Source organism: Petromyzon marinus, chromosome 23 (genome assembly GCF_048934315.1).
Source record: "Petromyzon marinus isolate PM22_M1 ecotype Great Lakes invasive population chromosome 23, UKy_Petmar_22M1.pri1.0, whole genome shotgun sequence".
In the NCBI taxonomy this organism is placed as follows: domain Eukaryota; kingdom Metazoa; phylum Chordata; class Hyperoartia; order Petromyzontiformes; family Petromyzontidae; genus Petromyzon; species Petromyzon marinus.
In genome coordinates, this window is record NC_133689.1 from 1,441,996 (window position 1) to 1,468,616 (window position 26,621).

Sequence of the window (26,621 nt, forward strand, 5' to 3'; positions counted from 1 at the left end):
TGTCTTCTATCCTGTATTTAATGAGATTAATACAACAAATACATTACGATAAGTCATGTAAACTTATTAAAAACACAACTCTTAACCTCTCCCACCCCGCTTTGTTTTGGTGACAAAATGACCCCACAAACAAGTAATGAGAGGAAGATTCGCGACAGTTTTGTTTCTCTCTCTCGCTCGCTCTCTCCGGTACGACGACGACATCGCGAGAGCGCGCCGAGGGGCGGATGCACGAAGGCTCGACTGTAGTCTCGCAAGGCCACACACGCGCGCAGTACGCACAAGCCGTCTTGTTTTCCTGCCTCGGGGCACGCTAATCGCATCGCCAGCGAGCAAACGTTTTCTTTATCCAAATCCACCAGCGGCCGTCCATTTAGCAGAGTACAAAAATAAATACCACCTTTCTTAAACGTTGAAAATGTTTGCTCCGACTGTAGAAATTTACGCGAGTGCCCTAATTCGTTCACCTCTCCTCCCGAGCATTTAACGCCAGCGGTGTTTGGCAACGTTGAATAAGAAGGACTGCATAGACAAATTACGAAACATATTTTAAAATATATAAAAAGAAATTATAATAAAATAAAAGTAATACCATTAAACATTCTCTTAACCATTACAAGGGAAATATACATCTAGATAATACAGGCAATCAAAACACCTTGAGAATGACAATAACATTGGTCTCATTGATCTTACGTTAAGGAATTTTGACTCCAATATTATGTAACAATCGTGTAATAAGTGCAATAATGTAAGGACTGAATAAAAAAAATCAAGTGGTTTCGAGTAAGTCCGCACAATGTTAGTAGCACATTCTCAAAACATTTTGAGAGCCCCTCCCATACACAAGTAAATGTGTAAACGTACAATGTGTGTGTGTATTATACGCAAAGATCCCCCATATAGCCAAACAGGATGTCGGGGCAAGTGCTGTTAGCGAGCGCCTGTTAAGACCAGGACAGGCGAGGCGGCGGTGTTGACAGCACTACGCCTTTCCGGCTCGGTCTCCCCCAGTGCTAACGATTAAAGATTGCAATTGTTACTCATTTAAGGCTTAGTCGACATAGGGGAGAGGCCCATGACGGGTTCGGAAAATCACCGCACAGGGCGCTAACAACCACTATGCCACGACTCCACTCATGCACAAAGACAAAGAATCCGGTGAAGCCCACACAGGCAGTTGGGGCAAGAGCTTTTCGCGAAGATCGAATACCCCAGTATACACACACACAATGTACATGAAGATACAATTCTAGTAATGCACAATTAACCACATTTTATAACCGAAACATTACCCACGGATCAGGAGTAATGCCTCAGTGCTCACGCCCAATTTGAGCCCCGTCAGATTAAACACTACAGCAAGCAACGCTTTGAGGTAGAGTTAGCAATTTTGCAGTGGTAACGTGGACCTTGGAAGACAGTCATTCCACTCATATTTACAACGAGCCTAAGGTTTAACCTTGACACCACCACCATCACAAATGTTAAGGAATGATGATGATTATTATGACTGTAATTCATAAACTATCAAATTCCCTCTGCAGTATTGCTGCCCCTATCAAACATGAAAATAATACTTTGTTTTTAGGTAACAATACAAAAAAAACACAAGCAAAGGCATTCATAAAGTATCATCCACTTTTACTTCATCGAAATGCACATCCCTTTGGATTTCCTGGGACAATTAGTCGATTTAGTCGATTAGCCAAAATTTCAATCTTGTGCATTTTTTATGGTTGAACGCTTGGACCCCTTTAAAAATGGCGGCCGCCCCCCACAGCCACCTCCTGAAGGCAGGAAACCCCCTACAAGCCACGCCCGGCGTGATGGAGCTGATGTCACCAAGCCCTGCTCATCACCTCCCGACCAGCGGCACGTGAGGGGAGGCGTTCGCAGGGGTGACACTTTTTTTTCCTCCAACTCTTTCGTGTTATCCGATTGGTCGAATAAATTGAACCAATAATAGGAAGAGTATTCAAATTACTATAGTCATCTCGATATAATACAGTAATCCGATAATGGCCCGGCTCTACCCTAATTGTGGTTATGGTTGGGAATGGTGGCAAGGTAGACAATACCTGCAAAGGAATTGTCTTGCACACCCAACACACACTCAACATTAATCCAGAGCTCCGGGCCTTGTAGTAAACCAGGGACCTTACTTTATGAATACCTTGCACACACTGGTTAATAAGCTACACCACGAGTTGTGAACGGTTCACGCCTTATGCAACACTTAACAAAAAAAATGGACCAGCGCAGAACAAAGACCTGCAGACTTAAAATGCCGCAGGTAATTGCATAATCAGTGTTCTTTCCACAAGCATGCAGCGAACGCTGGAGTTGGTGGTATCAGTGTGTATCGTTTATTATCGCGATCAAATTATTGCAATGTGACGCTCAATATTTACATTCTGCCTTGCATTAGGCCTGGCAATCCATCAACAGTGCACTTTCTGCACCTCGGGAACACAAACAAGTTCTGACGAACAACTTCCAACCGAGCCACACTCCCACCCCCCCCCCCACCCTTCAGAGCTATCACTTGTATTATAGAGTTCATTCGAAAAAATTCAAGTCAATCGGCAACATTCACCAGCACGGAAATAAGCTCGACGCGGTTATGTAATTGTACACGCAGTTCACGTACGACGATAAGGGCTACTTACACCTTGCACCCTCCTAAAGCGGCCGCGGTGATTGCGCCACGCTGGCATGCAGCGGAGGGGGAAGGACTCGACCCAGAAGCTATCCATCGCAAACCACAAAGCACGTCGTGCAAGAACCCTGTTACCAACGGGCACGGCTGCCCGACAGAGCAGCCCTGCAACTGCCTTCAGCAATCGTAGGCCCGCAACCCTTCACCCAAGTTCACTCTGTGCGTGAATGTGTCTAATCGGTACCCAATTGGGCTTAGCGTGATAGAATTTTTCGCGCTGCGAGAACTCCCGATGTGATGGTTACCGCGATGTTAGTTTCCTGTAACTTTGTAATTGTATTTCACATTTGCTGTTGACTTGTTTTTGTGCTCTGCTGTGACTAAGCTTGTCAACTGCAGTTCACTCAACATGAGCTGGCCACGTCTTCTTTTCCTTGCAAATTTTACAATCTGAAACGCTTATGCACACTCCTGCCGATATGTGCACAGGAAACTATTAATTCCATTGAATAGAAAAAATGACAGCATGTAATCGCCAATGCCATAAATTGCTAAAAAAACATTTTTCAAAGCACTAATTTAATGGACAATGGCTCTTTGCTTACAAATTTAAGTAACGAATTTGTCATTTCACATGGTCAGCAAATAAAATATCTAATAAATTAAATTAACACGGATAAGCGAGATCAAAATTATATTTTGCAAAATGGACGGTAGGATTACCATGTCTCTTCCACCTTACCATATTCTGTCGGGTCACCATCCCTTGAGGTGCCATCACAAGCCTGTGCCTGCCTTGCCTAAGACACCCACGTGGCAGTGTCAAAGCAATAATGGCTAATTTAATGACAGAAGCAGTGTTCAACACACACACACACACACACTGAAACAAGAAGAAAACTATTTTAAAAAACCAAGCTGGAATAAGAAACAACTATGAATGACCTACACGAATTCCCTCATTCTTCCTTGGACGACATACATCTCTATGTGCAGCCCTTTATCAATCCACTGCTGGATGAGAGCCGTGCCGGTCACGGAGGTTATTTGATCGCGCTAATTGGTGAAGGTGGGGAGCATAGATGCGGGAGCACAGAAGTACAGCACAACGTATTTTCTTGACTTCCCTCAACATTGTTGTACTGTCCACCATGTGGTCCCACAGCCACCTATGTCAACCTTACTGTGCATGGCAGTTCCCCCAACCCCAAGCACTATCCAGCCTCGCATCTACTCGGCTAACGAGATCTGATGAGATTGATCAGATGATGACGTTGTTGAAATCCATATGGCTCCCGATTCCAGCAGCCCACTTACACTGTAGACAGAGCCTGGCAACGTTGCTTATGGACACACTTTGGACCGACAGAGCAATCTCACCACCCTATCCAATGCACTTCGACCCTTAACGCAATCTCATCAATAAAAAAATATATTGTGAATTGCTAATGTATGTCGCAATGCGTATCGCCGAGAGGCACGTGAAGCAATAAGTTCCACAAGACCACGCTGATATCGCAAATCCTCACTCCGATTGGATACTGGGATGCCTCGTGTGCAATGATGGTTCAGTGGCAGCTCGCAATCGCGAGACTGTGAGATGAAATCCTGGTTGGGGATGAACTCGGTTCATCATCTAGAAAAAAATAATTACCAGGGCATCAGCAGTTGAGTTATAGTCAGTTGCACAATGAGTCAGAAGCAGCCCGAGTAATTACTTGAATTTTGGAGTCGATAAAATGAGTACCGTTTTGTGGGGAAGTCAACACGGGCTGTCCTATGGATAGACTCGCACCCGGCCATAGAAGTGTGGAATTCCCACCAACGGCTCATGGCTGTAAACAGGAGATAAGCACTGTCTCAATGCCCAAGTAAGCAAGAAAGCACTTTTAACTTGAATGATTCACTGAATCATGAATTAAAATCGATTACGCATGCAACAAATTGTGCATGTGAGAATACATCGTTAATGATTAATGCAAATGTAGGCAGTGTGTGTTTCTTTAGGCTAACGGGTTGAGAAGAGTGAGACAGGCCATGCGAGATACGGCAGCACAAATAACAGAAGACGTGAGAGACAGAAGGGGAGAGGGGATGAATGATTACATGCGTGGTGACCAAATACCAACGACACCAACATCATGGCACTGCCTGTAATCGTGCATCCACGTTGACCATTCACTTTTCACGTCTTCCTTGCAGTGAATTACCGAACCAGCGTCACTAAACACGCTCGCGTCTCACGTGTAATACACTAATACTTTACAAATTTAATTGCAAACGACACGTTTGTCAGCTTGCTCATTAACTACGCATTGCCGAAGACTAAATTGTGGTTTGAACCGCTGAAGAAAACAACAGCGTTAGACACACTATCCCACTACCCTCCAGAGGGGGCCTCTAGAAGGCCTCTCGAGAGCAGCTGTTCACGGAAGCCCTTCTGCCAGCAGTCACGAGAACAAGTAATATGCAGCGATGCACCGTCACGCACATTCACCTTATAGTAAATACAACAGCACAACATGTCGTTAGGAGTACTCAAACGCAAACCAAGCCAAAAACTAAAGCTAAACGAAGCAAGCTGTAACACCTGCAGTGACCTGGCAACCTGGATGCCTCTCAGCCGGTGGTGTTCCAATAGGCAGTAAGTAGTGTAGCGTACACGTAACAAGCCAATGGCACATGTGATTCCTATTGCCAAATACCCCCGGTTGTGCTGCTTGTGAAGTAAACCAAACCCTGGTCGCCACTGGGTGGCAGAAGTTCACTTTGGCCAAATCCAGAGACGGAGCAAAAACAGTCGACCGACCCACTCGCAAATACCAAAACGCAATTCTCTTAGCTGCACATTGCGCACAGTAAATCGTTTTTTAAACATTAATTTTTTTTTGGATCCCATCGGAAGATATCAAATACGGTATTGTGTAAAACTAGGTGACAACAATGTGCAATCGACTTCAATGCGAACTTAAGGTGCCAATGCGTACTGCAGCTACACGTCAGTAAGCCAGAGGAGTTAAGTTCTTACTTACAAATGTCCTGCCCTTCACTCCACAGTCGGCTCAACCTAAATGCGTGTTACAATCTTCACACATGTACGTTTTAAATGTAAACTATACACAGCGTCTTTGTTGAAAACAACAGCCGATCAAATCCAATGTGAATATCGTACCTCTTACAAACACACCAATAAATAGTGATTTACCCAAACCCAGGGCTTTTCTTTTGCAGTGTTCCTAAAGATGTGTTATTATTTTTGGCAACGATTCTAAGGACATGCTTTACCTGTGCTGCGACCATGAGCCACAACACTCACTGTGCAGACCGCAGGCCAAAAAGTTATGGCTTAACATTGAATGCATTCTCAAGGATCACACTGTCAGAGAGTTCACATGACCTCATATTCATCACAACTCCATTCCAGATCTATTTGTTCTCCTTGTGTCCTGGCTCGGCAACCTAAACGTTTCAACAACTCTCTAGAATCCTCTGCCCAATGTTTAACTTGGCCAGCACAGCAGCAACTGTCCCCTGCATCGCAGAAAGCGGCAGCATTTCCTCAGCCAATACTTTCAACGTCCGGCTTTTGCCCGCCAAAAACACCAAGTGCAAATCTGTCCATTTCAGTTCATTTTCTGTTAATTCAGCAATATAATTAAATGGACAAATTATTCTTATTATTATTATCAGAACAGCCACTTAAGCGAGTTACATCGCAATATATTAACATTTAAAGTTGGAACATTAAATTGTACAATATCCACGAAAATATGACGATCTTAGTACCCCTCACCTCTGCCAGCTCTAGGCAACTATTTGTGAAATTCTTTCTTACACGTTAAAAAGGTCATTAACGATTTTAAATTAGCCAACATAGATTTGTGGCAAACAAACCAATTTCAAATTAAAACAAGAGAACAGGCCAATTGACTAAGCTATGTAATAACAGATGAGTTGAGTTACACTTATCTCAATGTACAATGTGGAAATTCATGAGCTGGCATATGGAAAAAGTTGAAAAATATCAGACTGACCATGCATACACACTGCATGTTACTTACATTGGCCTTATAATACATCGCGCTAAATAGCCGACATCAGCTCAAGTAAAGCTAATATATTTTAAGAATTTCAATTAATAGTATTCCCATTCATCTTAAACCTAGCGTTCTAAAACCATCTCAGCCTAACGCTCGCTGGTTTGTTACCTTTCAACACATTAGCCTTTGAACGCTCCTATTAAAGGACTCAAACCTCAAAGCAGAAAGCCAGAGATTCATGACGAGGCCCCTTTCTTTCCAAAGCATGTTCGAAACGCGCACCGTTGCACCTTGTGTGCCTGTCGGCTACAGAGTGAAGTCTCTTTGTCGTCGCCTGCAGAAGCTATCCATTCCATTCTCCATTCCTGACATGCAACTTCACTCCAGGTACAACCTTGCATCCTAGCAGTTGCTTGCAGGAGCGCTGTTCAGCCTCTCGAATGGGATTGAGGAGCGACTGACCGATGGAACTTCAGTCCGGAGCAAGCGTGCGTGACACCAATACCTGCATGTCTCATCCCAGGTGCAGACCTACACACCAAGAAAAACAATAATTATTTCTCAATGACTGTTAGAACTATATTGCAGTCACCAAATTACGATAAATTTATAAAACTAATAATTTACAGCACCTTATCAACCCACTGCTGAATGAAGGCCTCTATTAGATTGCTCTATAAAATAGATAATTATTATTAAAACTTACCTGTATAACCCCCGAGAAGGAACATCTCATTTGCAAAGGTGATCCCAGAGTGCCTTGTGACACATACATGGCTAACACGTAAAGAGCACATAAACATTTTAAAATATCCACAACGGCAAATAGATTTGGAATATAGAAAAAAAAAAGAAAAAAGAAAAGGCAGGGCTGTCCAGAGGTTCTAGAGGCCTGGGTCTCGAGGCCCGGGGCAGAATCCCACATGAGGCCTCCTAGTTCATAAGCGGTACAAACAGGCCCATTGTGGGGCCCTTCTTTAATGAAATGCTGTGTAAAATTTCCCCTTTGCTCCCCTCCTCCTCCCTCCCTCCCACTCTGGGCGGGCCTGAAAAGAGGGACAATCCAGCCATGGCAACAGCGTGCGTGAAAATCATGCCGCAATCACGCACGTGAATAAGTGGTCAAAAACACGGAGGTGGTGACATAGCCCAGGTGATGTGGCGACGTGGCCCAGCCGCAGCGCATTTGCCACTTGTTCCAGAGGTTTACAGCAGGTGTATTAACCATGTGAATATACGCAGCGGATGTTAAAGATCCCCTGATGGAATTCGAAAAGAGAAGGCCACTGTGTGTCATTAACGTGGTCCAAATTTGCCCGATTTAAATAAATGACCCCGCAAGCTACTCAATTGGGATCGTACAAAGCAACTTCGCATCCTACTGGCAAGACAACATGTGTCTGTGAAAAAAAACACACGCAGCGCCTTTGTGGAAGCCGTGCACTACAAGAACGGAGCGAATAGCAAATAAGCTCGATCATCATCCGTGTTAAAATACGGTGAAGCCAAAGAGATGTGCAGCGTACTCAGTGGAAGTGCGCCGGCTCGTTCTGATCTCGCCTGCGCCGCGCCGTGCGTATCCGCCGGTGGGGGTTTCCCCGGTTGCTGCCTGCCGAGCTGTGGAGTAAATACGCACACGTACAAGTACAGCAATTCCCCATCCCCCTCTGCAAGGCTGAACACAAAACGTCAGGTGGATTCGCTGTGAGCAAGATCCTATGAAATTGAACGTGGCACGTGAAGAGGTGGTGTGGCCAGAGCCATGCCTGGCCGCCCTTTGTCTTCCTGAAACTGATGTTTACACACCGCATCAAGTTATAAATAGAGGCAGAGTCGACCTAGGGGAGACCCAGGACCAGCTCAGATATTCATCACTGATTTTGGCTGTGCGTGGGAATTGAACTCGGATCGCCAGGTTTGTAGCGCAGTGCGCGAACTTACCCCCCCCACCCGACACAAACACAAACACACACACCCAGGAAGGCATATGGGACACTTGTACACACCAGTTTTACTTCAGTTAAGCGGTGGGAAACATTCTCGTTACTAAGAGCTGTCAAATACGTTTGGCGGACAACCACATCTTCGCACACACACATCAGTCGCTCCTGTCACTACAATATGCCCTTGCAGTGCCCTTGCAGTGACAAAAGTTAATGTATTCTTCAAATGCTGTCCGGAACTTAAGAATCTTTCAGTATGTGAAGCGAAACCTCAGACATCATGCCAAACAACAAGCGGCTCAACCTGAATGCAGGTCAGAGAGCTTGACAGGACAACCACAAAAACCTATGCAGTCCTCAAAATTAAATGGGCCAAATATACTCTGGCAGAACCCTGCTGAAAAAGTATTGAGACTTCGTCAGTGTTTATTTCCTCGATAAATTAATTACATTATTTTAATCAACTTGGGTAACACAGGAGTGAAACTTGTGCCTTACAGTATGAAGCGTCCAAGTGCAATTCCCCACTCTGACAAATTACTGTGTGGCGTTTGTATGTTCTCTCCCTGTTCTGCAGGAGTTTCCTCCAGGTTCTCCAAATCCCTCGCATAGCTAAAAAAACACAAACTGGTATTTGCTAAAACATCCCAATGTTGAAAAATGACCTACAAATTACTCAATAGGGGTCACACACAGCAGCAACAATCACACCTCCGATTATCATGGGTGGCTACGTACGGTGCAAAAGAAGTTAAACATACATACATCAATGGGCCCCCCTACTTTGAAAATTCACAGGAGACTCTTGAAAAAAAAGGTCTTGAGACTCTGTGAGGTTTAACCGGGGTAAACGAGTGTGCTAATAATAATGATAGTAATACCTGGCACTATTTGGACACATATGTAGGGTGGACAACAACAGCAACATTTAAAGTGTATTGTTCGGGAAGAATGGAAGAAAGAGAGGAAGGCTTGACAACGACATAAAATACTGGTGCCAGAAAGATGTGCTCACTCCTTGAGCATTGGCACAAAACAAAGGTAAGTGGAAATTAAATACAAAATGTGCAGTGGATAGCCACAGACTATCATCCCATTGATTGTGAGTATGACGATAATAGTCGTAACTTGTGTGTAGAGGGGACAGATAGCGGAGTGCTGGCGTACCCGATAGTGAACGTGGGACGACTCGAGGCAGGGAAGGGCTGCGGCGTGGGCTGGTTCGCTCCAAACGCAAATGGAGACGAGCCTGAGGACACGCTCGCAAAGGAAACGTTTGGGTTGGAGCCCGGGTTAAACTGGAACCCACCGACTGTGCACAGCTCCACCGGTGAGTTTGCATTATTGGTTGCGGAAGACTATCGTCAGAAGATATTCTTAAAATGTGGGTCTATACCAGCAGAAACATGTGTGGAAACGTGGCATTGTATTTAGAGTAAACCCTTGTTAATTCGCCACATATGGGGCTTTGGCCTTGCCGGATTATCCAATATTCTGAATTATGTACAATGGTACTCCCCCCAGTGCCTCCTGCCAAAACATGTTTTCCAAATTTATTTTCCAAACTCTTCACACACTATACGCACTGACATACCTGCATCAATTCTATCCAAAACTTTGGAATTGTCTCGCAGACTTAGGAATTAATATTTGAGTCCCTATCAACTTATTGATGTAGGTGTAGACGACATTTCTGAGAGGGTTAGCTTGCACAGACTGCATAAACAAGGTAACGTCCAAAGCAACGGGTCTGCACTAACGCTCGCCACGCACGCCGCCACTAGACGGAGTCGTCGTTCTGGTTGCGGCGTGCGGCGTCGCTCCACGTGTGTGCCGAAATTAGACCATTCCGTACGGCAATCCGCCTCATTGCGAATTACTAATACATCGTATATACGCCAAAAGCGCAGCCGTGCCGAATCATCCCCAATTCCAAATGATCAAATAACGAAATAACAAGGCTTTACTGTACTTTGCATTCAGAGTTGATACGTATTCACTTTAAGACACATTCATTTTGTCATACAAAAGCTAAGGAAAATCACGCAGATTCGTGGACTCTTAGCGCTTTCCAACGTGCGTTTGTATTTAATTAGCAATAATGTTACGATTCAAGCCACGTAAAAGGGATGACGTCACGAGGCACAGGGCAACCCTTTGGTCAACATGGCTGGCTTTCTCCAGTCCTGAATAGCATTGGATCATCTTTACAAGTGTCATCCCCCCCTCCATTACAGATAGACAGACAGGACTTGCACATTATCCTTTAAACCTTAGTTGTAAAGCATTAAAAAGGAAACTATATGATAACATTCAGAGAAAGGTTATTTTTTATATATACCGTTGTTGGTGGGAGGAGTAGCATTGAAGGCAGGGGGTGGATTGGTCGCCTGTCCAAACTGCGACGCGAATGCTGCATTTTGATTGGCTGTCTGGCTGAACGCAGACACAGCAGCACCAAAAGCTGACGCCTGATTAGTCGCTTGCCCAAACATGGCAGCTTGGTTGGCCTGCTGTCCAAAAGCCAGCCCGTGATTGGTTGCCTGCCCAAAGGCTGGCGTCTGATTGGCCGCTTGCCCGAATACTGGCGAGGGGTTGGGTGAGCATCCAAACACAGGCGCCGGATTGCCTGTTTGTCCGAAACCTGGCTGACTGCTGGGCTGAGCACCGAAGGCTGCAGGATTGGTGTTGGACGGAAACCTAAATCCTGAAATAAAAGTAATCACAATTCAGTGCATATGTTACTTACGCCATTCGCATAGCACAAGGCTACCATAAGGGCACCAAGTTTCAGTGAAGGGTATAGTCTGCCAGGAGGGGGCGGTGTTTCTACGTGGTTTTACCCAAGGAAGCAATTTGGGAGTTATTTTCAAATTTGCAGCATGAAGTCGCCACAATTTCTTGCTAAATTCGAACAGAGATATTTAACGTTCTCTGGACAGCGGACAGCGCATATATATTTTTTGTTAATACACCTCCATCTGTCATCTGCTCATTAACCACTGGGATCCATTCGCTAGTGGGGCATCTCCAACTTTGACAAAGTGGCTGCACCTCTTCTCAACAGTGACAGGCAACGGAATACAAACCGGCATTGTTGTTGCCGTTGTTGCTTTCGGCATTTGTGAAGTTGAACAGCGGCACGGCAGTTGGGGCAGGTGCGGGAGCCGGAGCGGCAGCTCCGAATGAAAATCCAGCTGCCACTTCTGGCTTGCTGCCACCCTGCAGCCCAAAGGACAGCGCCGGCACGGTTGGTGGAGTGGCGACAGCTGACGGCGCGGTCGTGCCAAACGCGAACCCAGCCGGTTGCGTTCCTCCGCTGTTGGCAGCACCAGAAGCTCCGAACTTGAAGACCGAGGTCGGCGCTTCTGGTTTGGCAAACGTCGGAGCTGGGGCGGCGCCAGAAGGTGCGCCACCGAAAGCAAAGTTGCCACCGTTCGCACCGGCGCTGGTCCCGGCGGTCGTGGCGGTCGCCCCGAACTGGAACGGCTGGATCGTGACGCCGGCGGCGCCCTGCGGAGGCGCGTTTGTGGAGAGCGCCGCGGTGGCTGCGGACGTCACGTTGCCGAACGAGAAGATGGGCGCCTGCGCGATGGTCGTGCTGGTTTTCACGGCGCTGCTGCCGCTCCCGAACGTGAATATCGACGGGTTGGTCGTCGCCAGGTTGCCCGATGTACGGATGGCTCCGAAGTTGAAGAGTGGCGCCGCGGTCGTGGCGACGGCGTTCGCGGCGCCGCCTTTAAACGTAAACGGCGACGCGGCGACGCTTGGCGCGGCAACAGGTGGGGCCGTTTGCCCAAACGTTAAGGTGGGAGCGGCTGCGTTGCCTCCATTTCCTGAGAGGGCGCTCCCAGCCGCGGTGGAGGCCGGGAGAGGGGCGCCGGCGGTACTTTTGCCGAACGTGAAGTTGGGCACGGTGGTCCCTGCGGCGCTGCCGCTGGACGACGCCACGCCGAACACGAAAGGGTTGCCCGTGCCGCTTGCCGCAGCCGCGACGGAAACGCTCGATTCGGGTTCCGCGGAAGCCGAAGCCCCGTTCGCCAATCCGCCAAACGCCACCGTCGGCGCGACAACCGCCGTGCTGCTGGTTGTCGGCAAAGCGGGATTCCCGAAGGCGAAGGAGAGTTTGTTGACGGTGTTCGCAGCGGAGCTAGCGGCGCTGAACGTGGGGTTTAAGCCGGAGCCGCCAAGTGTGCCCAGCGGGTTTCCAATGACGACAAACGACGGCGCGGCCGCTGCGCCACCGCTTGAGTTTGCGGTGGCCGTGTTGGCGAAGGTGAAAAGGGAGCCAGCCGTGGTGCTGGGGGCGGAGTTGGTGCCGCTCACCGCCGTCGCTGCGTCCGTCTTGCCATTGGCCCGAGTGAAGGATTCGAATGTGAAGAAGGCGGAGGAAGTCGGAGCGGCTGCCGAAATCCCGCTGCTTGCGCCAGGGGCAGCGGGCGCTGGCACGGTACAGGTGGCGGACGCGGCGTGCAGCCCCGGCATCGGCGAGGAATAGGACGAAGCGGGGGCGGCCGTGCTGGTGTTCGATCTGCTGGTGGCGGCAGCGGCTGTGATTCCTGCGGAGCTAGTATCAATAAGCGAGGAGGGGTTTGTCATGAGAGCGACGCCGGGCAAGTTGATGCTGGACGCGACCGAGTTCTGTGCCAGCTGGTGCCCGTCGGTAGTATTGGGCTTCGTGTCACTGCTGCTGCTGGCTACACCGGTGCTGCCAGGCTGGGCGGCTGTGTTGGATGCTGGAGGAGGATTGCTAAGGGGCCCATCTGAAATTCCAGTTGGGAAAAAAAGCAAAAAAAAGCAATAAAGTTAATGAGCTTAATGTACATTGCTCATGAGTTACAAAGAAAATCACGCTAGTATTGCGACGGTAAAATATGGAATAACTAAAGCAACGGCATAATTCGTTTTAGCTGCTCGTATCGTAAATAGATCTCTCCGGATGTAAATATATAGATATAACCGACTGCCTCTGCACGTCGTTTCTGTAAAGTGCCTTGAGATGCAGTCGCATTTCAACCCTATACAAATCCGAGTTGCATAGCGCACTGTACCAGAGAACAGACACGGCAATCGCCAACCCACCCGTACAATCTTTACCAATGGCGGCCTCTCCGAATCGGAATGCCGTGCTCAAGCCCAGGCCCTGCTGCTGCAGCCCGGAGAAGTCGATCTTGAAGCCGCTCGCCGAGGATCCAAACGAGAACTGTGGCGTTTGCTTCTCCGCCGCAGACGCGGCATCTAGCGACTGCTTCCCGACCACGTCCCCCTGCTGGTCCAGCACTTGGCCCGATCCCGGCATCGGTGCGGACGCCACCCCTGTGAGACCTGACACAGCCGCGGGGGGCTGGGGTTGTTGGCCGCCACCGCCGATTCCGAACTGGAATGACATTCCGGCAGCCGCTGACGTGATTGGTTTGCTTCCGAAACAATACCCTGCCGTCGGTGCGGTGTTTGGTGGTTCGGACGTATGACCGATGGTTACAGATGTGGGCACGGCGCCATCTGGAGCGGCCTTGCTGGCGCCGGGCACGACGATCTCGGAAGCCTTCGTCTGAGAAGCTGCCGAGCTCCCAGCCGTGTCGGCATCGATGTCACCGCTGCCTGCGGGGAGCCCCGGCTGTGGCGCCAGCGTTTGGGATGCGAGCGAGCTTGGTGGAATTGTGGGAGGACCCGCCGGGCTGTTCACTTCCACCTGAGCCGCGTCGTTTGCCACCTCCACGCTGGTTGTATCCCCTTCTGTGTTGCTGTCCAGCCCTGAAAGAAATAAGATTTATGGATTCATATTCGTAGGACACGTGGGTTTACTGGGGTACCAAGCATCCCAATACAGGACCCCCGTGAGAAGAGATCTCGAGACTTCCCTTATTTAATATGTTTAACTAAATTCCAAACCCTTCTCACCTGTGCTGCCAGGTGGTGACGGGCCATCAGGCCGATCGTCCGAGCCCTGCCCCGCGGCGCCCGCCTTTTTTTCGGACGCGTCTCTGCCGGACGGGCGCGGCACCAGCATGGAGCGAAGCGCCAGCACGCTGGGCAGCGGCACATCGCACGCGGCGCAGCGCAGACGCCGCCCGGAGTTCCACACAAGGCACGTGTCGCACTCCCAGGTGCTGGCGGCCCTGCTCTCGCTTGAAAACGAGGACTTGCCCTTCGACTCGTCGGCGGGAGGGCAGAAAGGGTCTCCTTCCGCTCCACTGGTGGCGGCGTCTTCCGAGATTCTTGAGGAAGTTGGAGATCTCTTCAGGAGACAGAACGTTATTCTAACGCGTGTCGATCACCACATCTCACAGCCGGCAAATTCAAGAGGTCACCACAGCCGTTACTGCTTATGCTGCTACACCCTGCCCACCCTGCTTTTACAGTATTCCACCATCTGGCTTTAATGGAAGCCAGGGGTCTCAAATGCATGTGTAGGTAAACTGCCTTCCATCCATCCTGCACACATGACACCTCCATAGCAGCCTCCTCTCCCTGATTACATCAACCCATTCTTTCGACAAAGTGACATTACGGGTTCCATAACTTCAATAACAGTAATACAGCTCTAACGATCGATTTCCCAAAAAAATGTGAGCTTATTTTTTTTTTTAAAACAACGCTACGAACGAGTGCAGTAGCAATTAAGCGTTGCAGGGCGTGCAACTGTTCCAGGACCCACAGGCCGGAGGAGCCCAGGCACTCGGCTACAAAGTAGAAAGGGGGGCTCCCCCACATTTAATTCCTTGCACCAGGGCCCATGCCAACCACACTCCCTCTCCGATCGCGGTCCCCAACTCTCTCAGCGGCATCGCTGCGGATCTCTTCTCGGGGCACTTACGAGCACAAACCTACCTCCGCGCATTCCACAAATGTTAACCTCCGTGAGGAACCCGCTCCTCTAGCGGACACGGGGGGGGTCCACACTCACACTGGCCGGCACGAGGGTCGAGGCCGAAGCGTTGGTCACCAGGCCCTTGGTGGGCGTTGAGGATGACGAGGAGGTGGTGGAAGACGAGCCGGACATGTAACCTGGCCAGGAAGGATTATCAACATCGTCGTCATCATCTATTACAATGTACATGTACCACCGTTGACAGCACTGGTCTCAACATGTAAACCCCGAAATAAATATTTGTCATTAAGAGTACAACATGTCGCATCAAACTCGCCATGCACTGGGGTATAGGCGGATAAGTGAACAGTTATACCATGCACAAATACTGCAATGCGTTTGGGTGGTTACTTGGCCAGAGCAAATATGCCATGGTCAGATATGTAAGATTGTACTGTATGTGCAAAAGAAAGAAATGCATTGAGTTAAATATACATTTATTCGTGTAAACAAAGTAATGCAATAATGAAAGATATATCATATTAAAAACATCAAGATTACTCGAACAAACATTTTCACGAAACGCATCTTTGTTAAATTAGTATTTGCAAGATCTATGTCTGATTGGTCGCTCGCTCCTGTGTGAAATGACTCACCTTTGTCAATATTTTTAAATGCTTGGGAGTTGGAAGGTGGTTCCATCTGTTCAAGGGGGACACAGAATGGATAATCAGAAGAAAAAAACCTCGCACACAACTCGAGAGAATCCTCCCTCACGCCGGGAGTGCGGAACTGTCTGCCTACCGAGATGGGGCCAAATCGCACTTTCAAACCCCGCTGGTGGGCCAGACGTTAACGCACGCCTGACTGTTACCCGGCAATATCACTAAAAATAATCAGGGCTCGTACCTTAACAGCGCAAGTGCGACGCCGGGAGCCTGCTTTGCTCCGAGTAAGAACGCCGGTGATGTTGGGTCGCAGTTCCCAAGTAGCCATGCGGCTAAGATGTATGTTGAAGATATTTCGCACCGTATTTAGCCAACCGTGCTAATCGGAGGGGCGGTATTCGTTTGTGGGCAGTTTTGAAGTGGTCGGCTTTTTGCGTGCCGTGTGGAATGAAGTCGCAGGCCGCGTGTTCCCCACTACCCCGCGTTTCAGCCTTGAAACTAAAGCTACTTTAGAACTGGAGGCGTTTTCCCCCCTTTTTTGTTAACTGTGAAGGTTTTTAAAAGAGCACATTGTGACTAACGAAAAAACAAACAATGCAGAAAACACACATATTATATAATCACAAAATAATTATTCGCGTCACTGTGGAGAATTTAAGCAACAAAATAAATAAGCAGGCAATATGCCGCCTGCACACAACTGTCCGTCAAAAAAAATCTCTTCTGCTTTAGACATCCCAGCAGCCACAAGGGAGTGCATGGGAGATGCGGCAATGATTCAATACGCTTATATAATCAAACCACATCATTGGTACATTTTGCATTCCACACCCCATTCTTACGGCGCGAGGCTATCACGAAATTGCTTTTTTCACAGGCGATGTTAATCTGCAGTCGTACACATTGCATGAATGCAGACAAGCTGTGTAAATACACTCGCAGTGATGTCTACGCCTCCTCGCTCGTTGATAAAAGGTAATTTGCCAACCAAGCATCCCGACCGAGCCTCCGCACCACAGACGCGTCAAACACCAACCTCGATGTCGTCAAGGTCATTCACGTCGTCTGCCAGAAATGCGGTGAAGTGACCACTGCTCCTCCGCTCCGGCGTCCTCTTCACACGCTCACTCTGCTCTTCCTTCTCAGCCCTTGCTTCCGCAACCACCAAAGGTGGACTTTTGACTGTCGTCTAAGATGACAGAAGTTTAAACATCCGTTGGAAAGGTTGGTGAGAGCGTGTCATTGTAAGACACCGGTTGATCACAGTGAGAACTATTAAAACCACACAATGTAACTATTGGCCAAACATACCAATGGTGCAAAACGACCTGCAAATAACTCATTTGGGATTACAAATAGCAACATCGCCTCCTACTGCGAACACCTGGTAGGACCCGCCTGAGTAAGTCATGAGGCTCAGTGAAGTTTCCTGGGTAAACAAGTGTAATAATAACAATAATATACTACATTATTTGACTGCTTACGAGCAACTCGACATGACCGCCAACCGTGAGCCTCAGAAATGCAATGGGAAAACTGTGAGAGGCCCTCACCAGGGCAAAGATAAACCGATTGTGCCATCGCTGCGCATTATGCAGCTAAACATCGAAGGGACATGCGTGTATGTATGTTGAAATTCTTTTGCATCCCCTGCTGAATGGGAACACCTCACCAGGATGCTACAGACTGAGAGAACATCGATGCTGTTGCGTGACAAGAATCCCCTGAAGGGCAATGTTTACCCCCCTACACCAACGTTGGGGTGAAGCATCACACCTGCTGGGAGGGCTCGCGCGCCGCCACCCTTCGCTCGCCGCGTGCCACAGGTATCTCTGCTCGGTCGAGTGGCGGGCGGCAGTACCGGCCCAACGTGCCGGGGGAGGACGCGGACCTCGTCCCCGGCTGAAGCCACACGACAGGGATGTGTAATTAGGGATGCTCTACTGGTCAATAGCCAATATTATGATTCATAATTTATTGTTGGGTTAGAAGCCACGGTAATGATCTGGCTAAACTTCTATTGTAAGACCGTGCACCGCCCGACATAGCCAAACTAATGAAGTTGTCATGCATACAAGTGTTTAACCGGGGAAGACGCTTTGATCCAACACCCACCATGGAGGACGTGCTGGCGTGAGGGCTGTGCTTAGGGGTTCGCTTTGCACCGCGTTCCCTCCGAGTTTCACCGGAAGTTTCGATCGGTGGCAGGCCTTTAAGGCACGTCCCTCTGTGCTCCGTGGGCGAGCACGAGACGCCGGCAATCTGTTTCGCAAGTAACGCGATGAAATAACTTGATTGGAATAGCGAAAAGAGCGAACGTAGCCCCCGTGCTGACGGACTAATGCCCACTTGCAGGCCGGTGCTGCGTCACCTTGTGTGGCGCACAATCAGCCGTCATGAAAGGGTCCCCCGAGGTCTAAATGAGAGAAAACTGGAGGTGGGCAATGGAATGACTGATGTGATGCAAGATTCTCCGAGATCCTGGGGCATTTAAGCATCCACTAAATGCAAACCCTCTCCTTATACTTAACATTGCCATCAGCCATAATTAAACCAAAATAAATTATTTTAAAAAGTTTCATTGAGAATAAAAAAAAAACATTTATTAAAATGGAACAGCCACATGTAGATTACAAGAAGAACGTTACAAAATTTAGATATAAGATACAAGATTATTCACAAGTGTGATATGAGATGTAAACAAGTGTAAGATATATACCTCCATATTTATTGAAATTTTTTTTTTAAATTTTCAGTTATGAAGAGCCACCATCAGCCAGACAGAACCAAATGAGAAAAGCAAATTGGAAAATTTCCGTGTGAACTAGCACAGAGAGGTCAGGATTTTCACACACACTACACTACATCGAGTTTTAGTTCCAGTCACTGCGTGTATAAGCACCTTCTTCGCACATGCAACCGGGTACAAAAGCACATTACCAGCACATTTAATCATAATTTCCCACTGAGAAACACAAAGGGAATTCACGGCAGGCTCAGAGAACCCACTATATCAAGGGCAAGGGTCCAGGCGCTAGATTGATTTGAGCGCCAATTTTGGACACTCGCTATCCGTCTAAAACACACACACCTTCTGCTGCACCGCACAACGAAGGAAATACGTCGTGTCAAAGATGTTCCCGGTACAAAATGTTACCCCCAAAAAACTTTGAGAATATTCCCTTTCTACACGAGGGAATTGCTGTCAAAGCCTATCAACTGCAGTGAGCACGCATTAGAATTCATGTATGCACCAAACCATCTGACCTCGTTACATACCCGCAGGCGTTTCAAGGGAGACGAGAAAGCAGGGGCTGTTTCTGATTGATGCTTTCTGTCATTCTTCATCTGCCAAAAAAATAAAACACTATCTCATAGCGGAAAATCAGAGCTAAACAAACCGCGGATGGTTATGAAGAACGCGAAGTGCACAACGGAGACAAAAACTTTTAAAGTATCTATATCTCACCTCGATGCACGACGCCATCAGTGGAATCTTCTTAGCGTCCTACGTGTAGTACAAAAAAACAAACAATACACGCTTACAAGTTCACGCAGCAGCACGCCATTCTTAGACTGTCACTTCACACAGGGCCCAAAAGGTGTTGGTGAACGAGACCTTGCGTAGGCGAGCACGCACGACACCAAGAGCATGCTGCTCATTAGAATGCACTGGTATACGCAGCACAGCTTTGTGCAAAGCATTAAAAGTATGTGGTTTGGCAGTCACAAATCAGTGTTTACTCTACACACTGACCAACACCCAATATGAGTTTACAATACAACAGTATTGTTTTATATGGCGTATAAGGGTCTTATACGCTGTATAAGGGTCTTATATGCTGTCCTCGAAATACTGGCATACATTATGGCCCAGGTGCCCCCAAGCATATCTGCTGTTTTAAAAAAAACTACGGTATAGCCATCAAGATCCGATTGAGTCCATTTACAACTTTTGACATTGCTCACATTGCTTTTTAAATAATAAAAACCCCGAACATTGCTTCGAGGACACGCCATACATAGTGCATATCCTACTGTAGACATCCCTCGCAGGGAAAACACTGCGCTAGTCTGGAAAGCAGTAGGACAGGAGCGGAGTGCTCACGGCGAGAGGGGAGGACATGGTCTCCAGGGAACGGAGGATCTTCCGCACGGCCTGCTGGGCCACGTCACAGGGTGCGGCCTCGGTCCGGCCGGGACGCTCGGAGGAAGCCTGAAGTAGAAGGCAACATGAGTCCGTGTCAAGCCACGAGTCACAATTATCATAACGCCCTCCCTAACCGCATACCCTGTCTCCACCTTACTCAGCAACAAGGAATTACATGAATGTTAGGAAGTGTTACCTGTAGTTTCAGGGCTCAAGGTAATTTGCTTTACTAGGTGAGAACTCAAGAAACCAGGATGAACCTCATTTGCATGAATGACCTGGGTCACAAAGATGACAAAAGCAATAAAAAAAACAAATCGAGTGCAGCAACAAAGCAAATAGAAATCAGGACAAAATAACTGTGTCACATTAGAAATTGAAAATGCTACACAAACACAAATCAATGCTAAATAATAAACGCCCCAAGGCGCAAGTCCGCTCATGCAGATTATCCCTCGACTGATTATAGTACAACTACACATTCAGTGAGAGGCACGGTGTACAAGCAATTAAAAAGTCGAGGGTATATGTAAATTGCTAACACACCTGGAATGTGCCTGATCTCATCAGATCTTTACAGCTAAGTAGCCTAGGTAGTGCTTGGTTGAGCGACTAACAAGTGTGTAACTGGTGTTGTGGGGCTGCTCAGGGCCTATGCTTTGGGCAACAGAGGGCAGTGCGGCGAAATCTATTGTTGTACTGTACCTCTGTGCTCCTACATCTATGCTCCCCACAGTCACAAACCCGCATGGGCCAGCATGGTGAAGTATGGTGACATGAACGCCATGACCCACATGGTGTGCGGAGGCCCTTATCCAAGAGCGGATTAACAAAGGACTGTATATTCTTGGTTCTTTCGGTAAAGTCACGTAGAAGGGAAACAATAAAATAATAAACACATTACATAAAATCCGTGTCCTGGTTCCGTCTGTAAAAGATTCCGGACATACAGTACCCTGGCGTCTACGAACTAAGTTGCCTCTGTGGTAGTAGTTACATTGGAGAAACCAAACGACATGTCTCGGACCGCATTCGTGAACACAAAGCAGACCTGAAACACGGTAGGACCAACACCTCGGCCGTGGCAGATCACTGTTATAATTCAGTAGGTTCACATGACATTGACTTCTCCAAGACAGAGGTTCTTTGCAAGCCATCTGGCTACCATGAGAGATTCGTTCATGAGGCTATCCATATATACAGAGAATTTCAACCGAGAAGATGGATTCTGGCTTAGCAATCATTGGAAGGATTTGATCAACCATTTCGGGTCTTAACTGATTGATCACGCTTAAGGTGGCTTTCAGACCGCATCCATTATTTTTCGTCTTCCACCTCCTCTTTTCCGAACATAGATGGACTCGTCCATCTGAACAAACTGTCAAATCGCTATCCGTGGTGCTAACGTTAAAAAAACGCCACTTTTTCAAATTTTCTTGTTGTGTTTTCACACCTGATGATGATTGCTTGTGTTGCAGTCGAAACGTCGTGATAATTTTATTGTTTTATATTTTTATTGTTTCCCTTCTACGTGACTTTACCGAAAGAACCAAGAATAAGAATCCCTGCAGTCACGAACGCTTTAAATCAAAAGGACTGTATGTATACAACACACGATTGCCTCCAAACAGGCAGATTACAAATAACATTAATCGCTCCCCACCTTCGCAAATCCACACTGTCCAGTGTGGTGAAGTAGTCCGCCAACCCTCATGACCGACACAGCATGAAGGATGCAATCATCCAGCAGTGGATTGACAGAGTTGTACATCATCATTATTATTATGACTTTATAAACATGTAGCTTCACCAGCAATTAAGAGTGAAGTCACAGTATTGGCAGGGGGTGATGTCAGCTCACTTTGAAAAGCTCTGGTGGAGCGCAGGCCGATGAAAATGCAGGTGCCGGGTTGTCGTAGGCGACACGAGTCCGCTTGTACGACACGTTCTGCTTATCCAAGCATTCGTTTGCCAGTCTCTTCGAACTCTAGAAGCGACCACCGCGGCAGTTTACCTCTCAGTAACCAAAGCAAACTTGTGGAAGGTAGCAAATGCACTCGTGTACGTGGGTACCGCTGGGGCAGGAGGTGAGAACGTTCATGGTCACTTGCGAAACAAAATGAGAAGGGTAAGCCTGAGGAGGCTTGTCTCATTAAACATTACATTTTGCAAAATAAGTCTCAGATGGGATTCGCCTCCCATGTGAGAACGCATATAAAAAACAGAATTCAATATTAACATTAGCTGGCTGTTCACTCGTCTGTTGAAGCGACGGAAGAATCCAGAATGCAAAATATAATTTTTACTCCTTGTGCAAAAACATCAGTCAATGATAATGTAACCAGGCCTCGGTACAATATTTTGGAATTCAAAGTAAACATCATTGGGGCTACACTGAATGTGTTATTGTCGAAAACAATAAAAGTCTGCTTGATGTTTCTTCTCTCATTAACGCTTGCGTCGTCTAAGCAGATCGCTACAAGCGGTATTGGCCTCATTTCAGCATCAAACACGAACCATACTAAAACTTATTGTGTATTCAGCATCAGGCTTCATTAGTGAACAAACCCCTGAATGCAAGACAGTGAATACAACGGCAATTTTCGTGTCAGTTGCGGTTATCAACTTCAAGCAGTGCAGCCTAGAGGCGAGCGAGCATCGCACACTGATATGGCTTCAACTTGACACACAAGAACATTTAAAAGCACAGCTTCAATTTCTCTGAAGCCCAGCGTAACTTACCAAGTGAACCGCAGCAGAGTCTTTCCTTCTGCTCATGTCGCTGGTACTCGTATTGCTGTGTCCAGGCCTCTGGGCCTCCTCACACTTGAGGGTCCATGACATGACTGTGTCTGTGATGGGACAAAAAGCAAAACTCTATGAGGGGTGGCCACACTTCCTGACCACACAGTACTCATTTCTTGGCTGTGCTGCCAGGAACAAGTCCCCTGGGCTGCTCCCACTTCCACAGATTTTTCCCGTTCCAACTAAAGTCAAAGCTGAAAGTAAAAAAATAATCTCTCTCCGTTGAGCCGCATTTGAACTACCCAGAAGCCGCATGGGGCAGTCACGCTTTCTAATATACGTTTGTCCTCGGATGTATAATTAGTGACGTTGTTTCAAGCTGCACAATGAGATGACGACACACGGTGAGTGTTGACATCATCAAGAGGGAAGATTAATGCGCTCCTCAGTTGTCAAGGCACCAAAGCCCAGGCGACGGATTTGTGTGAAAGTTTTAGGAAACCCTTTGCTAAATGTGGCCGATTTCCTCTCAGATAAGTTCCTAACAACAACAAAACGTAACACTAAAGTTTCATTCGTATGTGCTTGTGCAACAAAATTAAGTTCGCTCTTCCCCCCAGCATCCTGTTGGCGTACCAGTGATACCTCTGTCAGAGTGGCGCGACGAGAAGCCGCTCGTAGAAGACATGTCGTCATCCTCCTCGTACTGCGTCGCAACGTCTTTGCACGGCCTGGCAGGGGGAGGCTTCTGTAGGAGTGCCTTAGCTGGGGATGCGGGGCCCCTAAAAGCGAACCCCTCTCTGAAGGACCGATGTTCAGGACGGTCGTTGCCAAGAGGCGCCCTGTGTTCAGCAGTCGAGCTGGCGCCGAGGGCATTTGTTTCTGTAACACGTAGAACCAGTGTAAATTTACCAAGCGTGTTTTATTTCAGTCATAGTCTTGTGGAATTTTGTTTTAAGTCTCAGTCTGTGGATTTTTTGTAGTCATTCTCTTAATCCGGTCGAATAAAAGCTGGCAAAACATTGAGCCCACTTCTAGATTTGAAGCTTTCGTGACTGCAAGGATCCATACTCCATGGTTCTATTCGGTAAAGTCACGTAGGTAAAAAATAAAACAACAAAAATCACACTTAAGCTTGGCTGTGTTTCACTCCAGCGCTGTCTCGAGACAGTCTGGTCCCTTCACCTGATGAAGGCCGCTTGTGTTGTGGCCGAAACGTCGTGATTTTTGTTGTTTTATTTTTTACCTACGTGACTTTACCGAATAGAACCAAAGAGTATTGAGCCCACTCTTAGTTATCACATGTTGGTGTGAGGGCCGAACAATTTCCAACGCACCCAATTATTGAGGTCATCCAATTGGCAAATTCGGATTTGTAAAAGTTACACAATGCACAAACACTAGCGTGGGCGCGGGCGGTTATTCGATCGTGGAAGATATGCGATGCTCAGGTGGTATAATACTAATTTAAAACAAATCACATTAAACACATTTAAATAGTCAAGTCCACTTCTGCCCGAGCCGGGGCGGGGGCGCTGTGCAGTACGTACGAGTGGGGCTGCTGCTGCTACCCCTGCTGGAGGAGGGTGGGTCGAGCACGAGGGAGTCGCCCCAAGAGGCCGGCTTCTCCTCCGCCTCCTCGCAGGAGGAGCCACTGTCATCGCTCCAAGTGACCCTCGACTCGCTGTCATTGTCCGGCCGGAAAATCCCCTGGATCCACGAGCCCACTCTGCTCCTGAGCCCATTCGTCACCTGGACCACCAAACTCTGCGGTCACACAATACCAAAGTTGAGTGCATCCTCTTCTCTCGTATGATGGGGACGTTGATCAGCAATGCTTCTCATACATTCCTGTCAAGTTTGGTAAGCCAGGGAAAGGCTTCAGGAGTGGACTGATGAATAATGTATTTTAAAATTGGCATACCAGGTGAAGTTATTTTGGAACCACTCAAATGTTAAGAACTCTCTCGCTCTCAAGGCTGACTCTACTCATTTAATCAACTGAACCGTCTGTACCCTCATTAACGTGGAAACAATGTGCACAGAAGCGTCTAAAACCAGAGAGTGTGACACTAACGCATAATGAATGTGACAATGTTCACTTTGAAAGCTGTCTTGCAACTTGGCATATTTTACAATGTAAATCCACTGTAGGTCACAGCAAAACATTTTACAGTGCTTTATCAATCAACTGCGAGATGACGACCTCCTCCACACGCTGTGCAGGGTCACGAGTGCTGTTTGACCGCACTTCACTACGCTGGCGAGGGGATACCCACGCCGGGTTCACACATCACTCGCACTCATGTCAGTCGTGGCCAGCAATCAAGCACGAGTCACTGGATTTGTATCAGTAGCACTAACCCCAGCACCACCTGCTCCACCACAATAAAAACTAAAATTATCTTGAAACAATGAATTTGCAACACTGGGAAAATAAAACTATGATAAATATTGGAACTGGATTGATTTCTCGAGATATGGTTCAACACGCATGTGATACGATGCTGTGAAGGAAGGCAAGGGTTGGTGGATCAGCTATGTGGACATTTGACCGTGTTCCCCACTCGTGGATATTCTATGGGCACTCCAGTCGCCTCCCACAAGAAGCCAATCATCACTGAAAATGGCCAAAATGTCAAATGCAGAACTTTTCTGAAAAAGATAAACGCTTTTAATGTTATTACAAAACCTTCCAATCAGTGAATCCTTCCATCTAATCTGCCATCATTTATCCACTGCTGGATTGATGAAGGCATCCCCTTGTCATGTGGGAGACTTGTAGACGACTTCATCCGACCATTATTATCGCCACCATCATCATCAGCAGTAAAAATTCCCTGGATTGGTTTCGATGTATCCGAGTGTCATCGGCAGTCTGGCCTCTTCAATGTAGCCGGGTTGCTGTTGCCTGATATCTTGTCGGGAAATAGCCATCACACATCTCGTGTTTCCTATTGTACAGCCACCCGTCCCTCCACCGCTGGAAGGGCATTGGGTCCGACAACATTCCACTAGGCTAACGGACAGGTATTTGAAAATGTTATTTTATTTGCGTTGATAAACAGCGCACACGTAACACAATTCTTATAAGTTGTGCAATATGAAATTTAAAACCATAATTCACACGAGCATAGGCGGTTGCAACCACTCTTCGGGGACCTATACAGACTCCGGTAAACTTAGCGCGCGGTACGACCTGTGTCATCCAGCAGTCGATAGAGCGTGGCTAACGATGATACGTTGTGAAAAGTATAATTATAAACCCTTAGATGACACACGTCGGCCCTTGCTTATGCAGACTATGAAATGCAGAGCGAGGCCTGCGCGAGGCCCTGGTAGCGCGGGCCGCACCTTCTTGGCGGCGCCGCTCCCCCCGGCCGCGCTGGGCCGCTTCCTCTTCATCTCCCCCCGCGGCGCAGAGGCCGAGAGGGGTGGACAACGGAGAGGGCGGACGCGCGGAGAGAGCGAGGAGTGAGCGAAGAAGGTGGACGACAACAGGCCGCAGGAACAGGCGGCGACGGCGACTGAGAGCGCGGTTGAAAATAACTCTCTGGCAAACTACGCCTCCTCTACCAGACCACGCCCCCTCCGCTAGACCA

General features: G+C 47.8%; 1 protein-coding gene across 5 annotated transcripts; it reads right to left on the bottom strand.

Annotated features, from left to right (window-relative positions):
* Nucleotides 1-26,621, bottom strand: LOC116945131 (uncharacterized). Of its 5 annotated transcripts, none has more exons than XM_032959291.2 (20): nt 26,374-26,620; nt 24,570-24,786; nt 23,665-23,901; nt 23,017-23,126; nt 22,136-22,261; nt 20,233-20,340; nt 19,594-19,632; nt 19,404-19,472; nt 18,240-18,386; nt 17,901-18,026; nt 17,161-17,313; nt 16,113-16,158; nt 15,553-15,653; nt 14,547-14,883; nt 13,728-14,399; nt 11,735-13,408; nt 10,987-11,352; nt 9,813-9,894; nt 8,229-8,319; nt 1-7,233 (listed from the first exon to the last, which is right to left on the bottom strand). In XM_032959291.2, exons 1-19 carry the CDS (start codon nt 26,422-26,424, stop codon nt 8,229-8,231), a joined length of 4,752 nt encoding a protein of 1,583 aa, XP_032815182.2. In that variant the 5' UTR covers nt 26,425-26,620; the 3' UTR covers nt 1-7,233. The 5 variants fall into 5 exon arrangements, with proteins under 5 accessions (XP_032815182.2, XP_032815183.2, XP_032815180.2 ...); XM_032959292.2 differs by having other exon boundaries at nt 13,743-14,399; nt 23,656-23,901; XM_032959289.2 differs by having other exon boundaries at nt 23,656-23,901.

Bases quoted from the DNA above. Each gene is read 5' to 3' on its own strand.
- LOC116945131 (XM_032959289.2), bottom strand. From the start codon at position 26,424: ATGAAGAGGAAGCGGCCCAGCGCGGCCGGGGGGAGCGGCGCCGCCAAG. The intron at 23,902-24,569 runs GTACGTACTGCA...TACGTGTTACAG, and splicing joins TAGCAGCAGCAGCCCCACTC to AAACAAATGCCCTCGGCGCC. The intron at 18,027-18,239 runs GTGGGTGTTGGA...GTGTGGCTTCAG, and splicing joins ACGCCAGCACGTCCTCCATG to CCGGGGACGAGGTCCGCGTC.